Source organism: Biomphalaria glabrata, chromosome 15 (genome assembly GCF_947242115.1).
Source record: "Biomphalaria glabrata chromosome 15, xgBioGlab47.1, whole genome shotgun sequence".
Classification (NCBI taxonomy): Eukaryota; Metazoa; Mollusca; class Gastropoda; family Planorbidae; genus Biomphalaria; species Biomphalaria glabrata.
This window is the reverse complement of record NC_074725.1, coordinates 16,596,339-16,606,460: the sequence shown is the minus strand read 5'-3', so window position 1 is coordinate 16,606,460 and position 10,122 is coordinate 16,596,339. Positions and strand designations below refer to the sequence as shown.

Below are 10,122 nucleotides of genomic sequence, written 5' to 3'. Positions count from 1 at the left end.
TCTGCTATGCACGAGCGGCATGGCCTTCAACACTACTTTGATGTCTTCGAGGCTGTGTTTGGCCTGATCATTTAGCTGGTCGGCATGGGCCTTTGATGCCACTCCTATTTTTGTTTTGCTCCTTCCCTTACCCGTTTTTTTAATGGTTCCATTGAAAGTTAACGAAAAAGAGGGATGGGAGAGGTTAAGTTAGAAAACATTGATATAACGCGGCAAAAGGGGAGACAATTAGCTCGTTAAAAAAACTTAATGAGTTTCAAACTTTTTGGTATTACTTATAGATTACAGACGTTTCTTCAAAACATAGAAAATAAATAATTAGGTCCTACGCATTTCACATGTCAATCTAGTCATGCATGTTGATCTGTGACTTAAAATATGCTAAGTCATTGGTTTTCCTGGCTGACTCAGGCAACCCATTCCTTTAAAGTGGTATCACCACAAATACAAAACTAGGGGTCTATCGAGCCGTCGTCCTCCCTACATTGCTCTATGCCTCAGAAACATGGATAGTGTACAGTTAACATGCAAAGAAACTGAATGACTACCACGACATGTCTGTGAAAAATACTGAATGTCAAATGGCAAGACAAAATACCAGATACTGAAGTCCTTCAAAGAGCGGGTCTGCAAAGCATCCACACAATCCTGATGCAGTCCCAGCTGCGATGGGCAGGACATGTATGCAGAATGGAAGACCACCGCATCCCTAAACGACTCTTGTATGGCCAACTAAGCGAAGGAAAGCGCTCGCAAGGTTGTCAAAGAAAGCGCTTCAGGGACACCCTCAAAGCTTCTCTGAAGGCGTTCAGCATAGACCCATCCACCTGGGAGACAGAGGCACATGACAAAGCATCATGACGTCGCGCTGTGAAAACCGGTTGCTGAGGAAAAGAGAACATGCTGGCAGAAGAAAAACGCCAGAGAAGAAGAGCAAGGCCAATGTCACTAGCTCCAGCTGGAATAACCTGCTTAGTGTGCGGCCGGGCTCACATAGGTCTCACCAGCCACACGAGGAGACATAAAACCCCAGTGCAAAGCCCTCAGCCCCCTGGATGACAAAGTGGTCATAATCGAACTACGATGGACGAACTATATATATTCCTTTACAAGATAAGAGAAAGCAGAACGGTTAGAGAGGTACTTCTAAATGTGAAAAGCTCTTGCTTCGTCCTAGTACATTCTCAAAAACGCGATTTGTATATGAATATATTATTTAAAATATAAATGATTGTAAATATCCTTTCATTAAATATCGGATGTGACAGCGCTATATAAATTATTGTAATTATTGTAATAATTTTCATCATCAATGACTTCATACTAAGCATAAGTTTGCCATTAATCATATAATTATAACGGTGAAAATATCGATTTCGATCTAGATGTATGTTTTAATTAAATAATATATTTTTTGTAAGCCTTAAGTGTAGTATTTTTAGATCTATGTTATTACAAATAAACAACAAGAAACTTACTTTTTCTCTTTTCAAATCGCAGAAAGTAGAACTTTAAAAGGCTATACCCATATTGAGCTATGGATAAGTTGGGTGGTTTGCAATTTCGCGGTTGTGTGTATGTGTTTAAGTTAACTTCTATTAAGGCTGCTATTGTAGTGTTTATAGTTTTCAGACTACATATATGTATAAATAGAATACATTATGTAAGCCTACGAAAACATACATCCAGTTTTCGATGCGTTATCAAACTTTATATATTTTGAATAGAATTAGGCTTACACCTATGATAAAACTCATGGGCGTAGCCGAGAGGGGAGGAGTTCAAACCATCACCGGCCTCAGATCTCATTGTCTGAAAGGGAAACTTTACTTACTCCCCAGTGCAGCCAACTTAAGCAAACTACAGTCACCAAATTTCATGAGCGTAGCCATAAGGGGTTTTGTGGTTCTCCCCCCCCCACCTTCAATACAAAAACTAAAGCATTTTACCTTTTTCTACCAGTCGCTGGACTTCACTGAATAGAAGATTTAGTTTTTGATTTTTTTTTAGCGGAAGAGTATCAGGCTTATTGCACTGTGGATACCTCAAAATATGCATTTTTTAAAACTTAAAATAACGGAAATAATGCTTGGATCCACTGGGGGAGCTTACAGCGCTCCCCCAGACTCCCTAGCTGTCCCTTGGCGGTGTATACTGCCTTTCACTAATTATAGGAAGAGAGTAATCTAGTGTAGAAAAAACTTTGAAAGAATGAAAGATAAGATTAATTACATATAGACACACACTAATATATATATATATATATATATATATATATATGTATATATATATATATAAATAAATATATTGCGGAGAGGTTTACCCCCCCCCCCCCCCCACACACACACCGAAAATATATGACATGACATTTGTGGGCCGGTTTATATGGTTATGCCCGATTTTGATACCCAGTCCGCCCCTGGCTGGAAGTGGCAATATATGTAGATTAAAGCTAATACCGCGCAGCCACATGAAATACTGTACTCCTCCTTGATCTTCGGACTCAAAGACATTATTAGTTATCATTATTATCTGTGAGGACATTTAGTTTACAATAGCGCATTACAAAAAAACAACAATACATTATTACTAATGACAATGTCTTCGGTTCAGAAGATTAAGGATGAGTGAATTGTTTCACATGACTTCGCAAACCCAGTTGCGTCCTGCACATTTTCCCGCATCTCGTTCAGACAAAGCCGTTGTCCGCTGGAGGTCTATGTAATTTTTCTTTCCGTCTGCTGCGCCTGTCTTCAATAATGGCTTTTCCTTGAGCAATACATTTTTAGCACTAATAATTCGAACGATTTTAGTCCACCATCAGTCGCGAAACGACTATGGATCATCTCATGGAAATGTCTAGGCATCAGCTGCGGTCAGAACGACGTTGTCCACACACCCACACACCAGTTCCCCTCTCTCCATGCAGCTGAATAACCAAAGGAACGGCAGTGCCGATACAGTTTGGTTTAAGCGGCGTCGTAAGTTCTGCCAGGGTGTAGCACTGGGTGCTGCAAATTGCCTTCGTGTGGTCAGCTCCTGATTTTTCCTCAGGGTTGAAACCCGAAGCCTTTCCCATGATTGGGTATAGCTGGGTAATTCGAACTCTAGCACACAAAATATGCGTTCATACCACAGTGGCTCTGTATCATTACAATAAAATTACATGCGAACTATACAACAGTAAGTTACAGTCTGTTCAACGCTTGTAATATACGAGTTTTTGTATTTATTTGTTCTCGTGATCGGTGTCTTGTATCTCCTTTGGGATGGTAAAAATACAGAAGAAGAGATTTTAAATGCTTTATTATATATAAGAAGACAAGTCTGAAAATTAATTTAAATTAAATACAAACAACTTTTTTTGAAACATGAAACTATTTAAAAGAAGTGTTTTTGAGAAATAGTGTCTGGGTAGGCCTGGTTGCTGTTCATATTCGGTGAATGAATCTTCTTTGATAACAAGCGCACATTAGTACACGTTTTAAAAAATGGCACATAATCTAGCGTACAGCGAAGAGTCTAACACGCACATTTCTAAGTCAGTCTAAAACATAACAACAGGGACTAGTTCTATGACAGGTTTATTATAATAATGATTTACAAAGTAGAAGAGTGCAACAGAGAGCCGACAGAAACATGCAACCATTAGACATGATCGTTTCCGCTTTGCTGTTGGCCGGGGCAGGAGTCTTGACCATTGTCACCTTGACCTCAGAGCTGAACCTTTTCCCGTCTGCCGAAAGCGTCCTCAGCGTGACTTCACTGACATTCTTAAAGGACTTTGAATCATCGAGCTCTGACCAGCTGGACTCTGACGTTGACCTGTACTGTACTTTCAGTCCCGGGAACTCTACTTTGCTTAGCACTTTATCCCCAGATTGTCTGGTGCAGGAAATAAAAGCATGAAACAATATCAAACCCATCGTTATTATCAGTGAAGAATTATAAAAATATAATGAATCAAAAATTGAGAAAACAAACAAAAAAAATTAAATAATAATTTAAAATAGAAACTGTCTGATATTTGAAGCTTACATGGCCCCTGGGGGAGGAACTCTGTAGGACACGTTCAGTTTGTCCAAAATAACCAGGTCAGCTGAGCCTAAACTCCTGGCGAATCTGGACCAATCAGATTTCATGTCTTTGTTGGAGGCAATGTTTTCATGGCCTTCCCATGATGCCCTGTGCCAGCTTCTCTCTGCCAGTGCCAAGATGCGAGGATACAGCATGTAGTTAAACTGTTCCGGTGTCCTGACGATCTCAGACCAGAGCTGACCTTGGAGACCTGAAGGAATGTTTGAGGGATATGCTAAGCAATGGGATGGACCATTTAGGAACAGAACACTACCGGAACATAAATGAAAATGTAGCACTGGCCAATTCATTAAAAGATTTATCTACTAGTCTACTAGGACGTTAACAAATAAACCAACGAGAGCAAGCAGATTTGATGGCCATTAGAGTGGAAGAAAAAGAGAAAGTCGATAAAATCTTCCATTTCAAGATTATATTTTTGGACATTTTGCATTCACACATAAATTGTCTGCATATCTATTCATAAAAGGTTTTCTTTATTTATGAATCTGAGACTATAACTTAAACATGTTTGTTATTTGTTTAGCAGTTTACCTTCGTCTCATAGATGGTTCGTCTACATAAAATAAATAAAAAATAGTTATTACGTTTTAATTTCATACCAATTATGTTTTCTGAACGTTCCAAAGGGGGACAACCGGAATTATCATCTTTGCAGACTTCTTTCGTGGTGATTGGCTCCCCTGACCTCTTCATGTCGATGTTCTTGTAGTAGTCGTCCGGCATGAAGGAGAAAGTCTTGAAGGCGTCCGTGTACCTGGTGCCCCAGTTGAAGCCACTTTCCTCGGGGCTCGGCTCTTGGGGGTGGTCAAAGAAAGTGTGGGTCACAGGGGCTAGCACCACCTGTGGGAGAATGTTCAATGATGTAGAGACTGTTTGAAAACTCAATCAAAACACATGCAACAAATTTGGGAACAGACAATAAAGAGAGTGAGTCAAGCTTGAATGACAGAACTCTTTTTTTTTAAATGCGTTAAATATATAGATATCTTTAATAATATACAAAGAATAAATATTTTATTATACAACTTATGGAGTGATTATTTTTCTCTTAATTACTGTTGAATTTTTTATTTAAAAAAAAAAAAAAAAGGGCTTTGCCCAGTCCCCCCCCCCCTTTTAAAAAATCCTAGTTAATGAATGTATAGGTCTACTACACTTTATAATATTCTAATGACAGGTCTTTAGATCTAGATTTAGAAGATGGTGTGCATATTGTCCCTGATCATTAATTTATTAAACCCTTGACGTAATGTGGAAATACCCGAAAACATATAATCTCTTCAAGACAAATATTTTCTAGTTCTCTAGCTAAATTTAAATTTATTTCTTTTTGTACTTTGAAAAATAACAACGGTTAAACTAAAGTTTTTACTGTATGGCCAAAGATCTAATATTTTTTCCCAACAAAATATATGTCAACTGTCAAATTTCTAGGAAAATCATTTGAGCCGTTTTCGAGATGCATATCCATGTTTTTCCCAAAAGTTTCCATGAAGGCACAAGTTGAATAGAGGTATTAAAAATGTTTTTAACAAGTGAGTATCAATATATAAATGTAATCTAACTAATAAATGGCGTAGGGAGGTGCTAGGCTATTAGTAGCATATTATGGTATATCTTTTTATTGAAAAAAGCCTTTCATTCAAAATTGTTTTCCATTATTTCCCTTTCTCCATATGTTCCTATAGTGAATCTACTCTCCAACCCCACCCCTTTTTAGATTAGAACAAGCTATAAATGTAAACGAAAATATTTTTTCAATGAAAATGCGAGAAGAGACTTTAAGCGTTTCCTCTTTTTATCGAAACAATTAAACCGTTTTAGATTAGTTGAACTTAATGTTTTGTTATACAATAAACGTTACCCTTTGAATAGATAGAACAAGCTACAACAATATACTAAAAGAAAATCGAAGAGATGATTGGTCTTGAGCAAAAGTTATCCATAGAACAGGAACTGTCAAATTGATACACGTGTATTTAACTGGAGCAGTAGATCACGAGAAGAAAATATAAAATACAGCAAACAATTTGTACCTGTGTCATACATTTCCCTTTCACTAATCATTTATTTGACCGAGCTAGATGCCCATGGAATATACAAATTCCGGCACCTGCCTCTCCAGTTTTCCAACTTGGCAAATGTCATGAAGCCTTACCTTGTATCCAGCGTTGGCCAGGTTGTAAGGTAAAGCTGCAGTGCCCCACTCCCAGACGTTCTGATACGACTGTGTTATGACGTCATTGTTCAGAAGTAAGGACCTGAAATAAAACATGTTGGATTTTTCTTCAACAATGTACTCCCCTAGAGAATGTGAAGTGATATATCTATAGGTGTAGTAATAATCTTATTCTAACTCTATTGTCTGATAAGGGTAAATCTTTGGGATAAACAATGCTTATTTCTGAATCACCCGAGAATCTTGTCAATATCTCTGTCACGCTTAAGTTTGTAACCAGGACAAGGTCCAGGCTAGTAGCAAGAATGGTCAGATCCACGTGCATGAGTTAAACGAAGACGGCCTGAAAACTAAAGGTGAAGGTTGAAGACAGCGAGAGCGTGGAAGGTTCTAGAAGTGTTGGAGACGAGATTACAAGGCAACTTGAAGTTTATCTAGTCAGTTGCAGTCCGACTTGAAGTTTATCTAGTCAGTTGCAGTCCGACTTGAAGTTTATCTAGTCAGTTGCAGTCCGACTTGAAGTTTATCTAGTCAGTTGCAGTCCGACTTGAAGTTTATCTAGTCAGTTGCAGTCCGACTTGAAGTTTATCTAGTCACTTGCAGTCCGACTTGAAGTTTATCTAGTCACTTGCAGTCCGACTTGAAGTTTATCTAGTCAGTTGCAGTCCGACTTGAAGTTTATCTAGTCAGTTGCAGTCCGACTTGAAGTTTATCTAGTCAGTTGCAGTCCGACTTGAAGTTTATCTAGTCAGTTGCAGTCCGACTTGAAGTTTATCTAGTCACTTGCAGTCCGACTTGAAGTTTATCTAGTCACTTGCAGTCCGACTTGAAGTTTATCTAGTCACTTGCAGTCCGACTTGAAGTTTATCTAGTCACTTGCAGTCCGACTTGAAGTTTATCTAGTCACTTGCAGTCCGACTTGAAGTTTATCTAGTCACTTGCAGTCCGACTTGAAGTTTATCTAGTCACTTGCAGTCCGACTTGAAGTTTATCTAGTCACTTGCAGTCCGACTTGAAGTTTATCTAGTCACTTGCAGTCCGACTTGAAGTTTATCTAGTCACTTGCAGTCCGACTTGAAGTTTATCTAGTCACTTGCAGTCCGACTTGAAGTTTATCTAGTCAGTTGCAGTCCGACTTGAAGTTTATCTAGTCACTTGCAGTCAGACTTGAAGTTTATCTAGTCAGTTGCAGTCCGACTTGAAGTTTATCTAGTCACTTGCAGTCCGACTTGAAGTTTATCTAGTCACTTGCAGTCCGACTTGAAGTTTATCTAGTCACTTGCAGTCCGACTTGAAGTTTATCTAGTCACTTGCAGTCCGACTTGAAGTTTATCTAGTCAGTTGCAGTCCGACTTGAAGTTTACCTAGTTCGTTGCAGTCCGACTTGAAGTTTACCTAGTCAGTTGCAGTCCGACTTGAAGAGTGAGAGCCAGATATCGCTAGTTTAAAGTCAATATTTTTTTTATTTGATCATCATTAACACCATAGTCTCCTATATACATACAATGATACATACTATATATCTAGATATTGTTTCAAGTTGGAGTTTTAAGAAATTTGAACTCAAGAAAATTCCATACACTGTGCCATTTGTTGTATGTTAGTAGTGTTTATCTTAGACTAACGGCACCTCCGAATCCTCGTGTTCAATGACTAGAGGAGGAGATACAACACATGTCTATCTCTTCAACCAACGTCGTGACTTCAACAATGTCCATTGTGTTATCATTATCACGTAACAAAATCTGATACCTCAATACGTTCAGCCGTAAAGGTAATAGATAGCATTGAGTCGGAGAGAGAGGATTTCTTTTTTTTTCAAATGCAATTTCCTGCCGTTTGACATTTTATGTCTGGGAAAGTCGAAGCTCAGTGGATAATGAGAAACAAGTATTTTAATGTCTTACATGCGAGCGCTTTTAAAACTACTATTGAGAAATCGATGATAAAAAATCAATTTCGCTTCTTGTGTCCTTATTTTATTTGTTAAAATCAAATAGATCAATAGAGATAAACCTTGTGATGGGATGTGGTCTACAGAAATAAACCTTGTGATGGGATGTGGTCAATAGAGATAAACCTTTTAATGAAATGTGGTCAATAGAGATAAACCTTTTGATGAAATGTGGTCATTAGAGATAAGCCTTGAGATGTGGTCAATAGAGATAAACCTTTTAATGAAATGTGGTCAATAGAGATAAACCTTTTGATGAAATGTGGTCATTAGAGATAAGCCTTGAGATGTGGTCAACAGAGATAAACCTTTTAATGAAATGTGGTCAATAGAGATAATCCTTGTGATGGGATGTGGTCAATTGAGATGTGTGACTAGCTACCCAACTGTCAAGGCTCAAACTCGATACACGATGCAGGCTATGCATTTCTTTTTGTTTGCTGAACGCCTAAAGGCAGCACGGAAACTTTCCCTCTTCAATGGCGTGTCCACAAAAAAGTTTGAACTGAGCACTTAACAGTGTAATGAAGCATTGGAAGACGCTTGTTCAAAAACCCACAAACACTAGATAAACTTCATTTAATGAATGGTATATGCCACAGAGACGTGATGGTATAGAATGAAAACCCAACCCTAGATTCAAGATTTACATTGAACCAATTTCAACCATAGATTCTTGTTTTGTTATAAAAATCACATGTGCATTTATTACCAGTAAAAGATGAATTTTCTTCAGACGAGATTCATGACTAATAAAATGTAAAAAACAAACAAACTGCGATAGCCAACCTGTTCCAAGGGACTAAATCATGTTCTATTAGACCATCTTCCCAGGCTCCAAGATTAACTTCCTTTGTTATTTCACTGACTCGTCTGGTGAACTCTCTCTTCAAGTTGATGCCTTCTTGTAAGAATGGTGCACACGCTGTGGAGTTCTGCCACGCACCTGCCAGGTAATAATTTTAAAAGTCAAAACATTTATACTTGCGTGTTAAGCTGTAAGATGAATATTTACAAGAACAACACACGTCAAACGTAGAACTGTGCATGTTGGAACTTAAACTCTTTTGGTTAATTGCGCTTCAATAAGTGCTCAAATAAATAGACACATTCTAATTACATTCTAGTGTCAGCCCAAAGACTTCAACAAAATCCAGGAGCAGAAAAAAAAATCCAGCAAAGTCGAAGGTTCAACAAGATCATTCAAAGGAGGATGATTCTTGATGTACAAAGAACAGATGTCATCATGACATTACAGACGTTACTTCAAAAGATAAGATAATTACATCTTACGCATTTCATGTGTCAATCTAGTCATGCATGTTAGTCAATGATTTAAATTCTTCTAAGTCGTTGTTTTTTACTGGCTGATTCAGGCAACCCATTCAATTCTCTAATGGCACTGGAGAAGAAGGAGCAGTTGCACGAACTGGTCCTAGCATATGTCTATAATGTTTCTTGTACCTTTGGCTACTTCATCGCCACCAAAATGAAAGACTTGAAGCGGTTGTATGTTGCGATGTAACTCCTTGACTTCCGTGAAGATGTGCTGTATAAACCTGCAAGTAGCCCATTCAGATTTAAGTAGCAAAAACATAGCAACAACACAACAGTTTAACAATGCAACAACAACAGCAGTGCAAAACACAATAATAATACATAGCAAAAACACAAAAATAACATCAAAAGCACAGAAGTAACATCAAAAACACAAAAATAACATCAAAAGCACAGAAGTAACATCAAAAACACAAAAATAACATAGCAATAACAACAATGTAACAAGATAATATCAAAAACATAGTGAGACTTTAGCAACAATATATTCGTGTTTATGTGTCAAACTCCTATTGGTCTTTCTTCATAAGAGATGCTGCCCCTTTTACTT

At 37.9% G+C, this 10,122-nt stretch overlaps 1 protein-coding gene across 2 annotated transcripts in view; it reads right to left on the bottom strand.

The window, feature by feature from the left end:
• Nucleotides 1–3,568: 3,568 nt before the first annotated feature.
• The window catches only part of LOC106055747 (uncharacterized), a 65,971-nt gene continuing 59,417 nt past the window's right edge, over nt 3,569–10,122 (bottom strand). For both annotated transcript variants that reach the window (XM_056011833.1, XM_056011835.1), the window contains exons 29-34: nt 9,699–9,793; nt 9,024–9,180; nt 6,260–6,362; nt 4,701–4,941; nt 4,039–4,288; nt 3,569–3,885 (exon numbers count right to left, since the gene is read on the bottom strand). In XM_056011833.1, the coding sequence (XP_055867808.1) occupies nt 3,588–3,885; nt 4,039–4,288; nt 4,701–4,941; nt 6,260–6,362; nt 9,024–9,180; nt 9,699–9,793 (1,144 nt within the window). In that variant the 3' untranslated portion in view covers nt 3,569–3,587. The remainder of the gene's footprint in view (nt 3,886–4,038; nt 4,289–4,700; nt 4,942–6,259; nt 6,363–9,023; nt 9,181–9,698; nt 9,794–10,122) is intronic.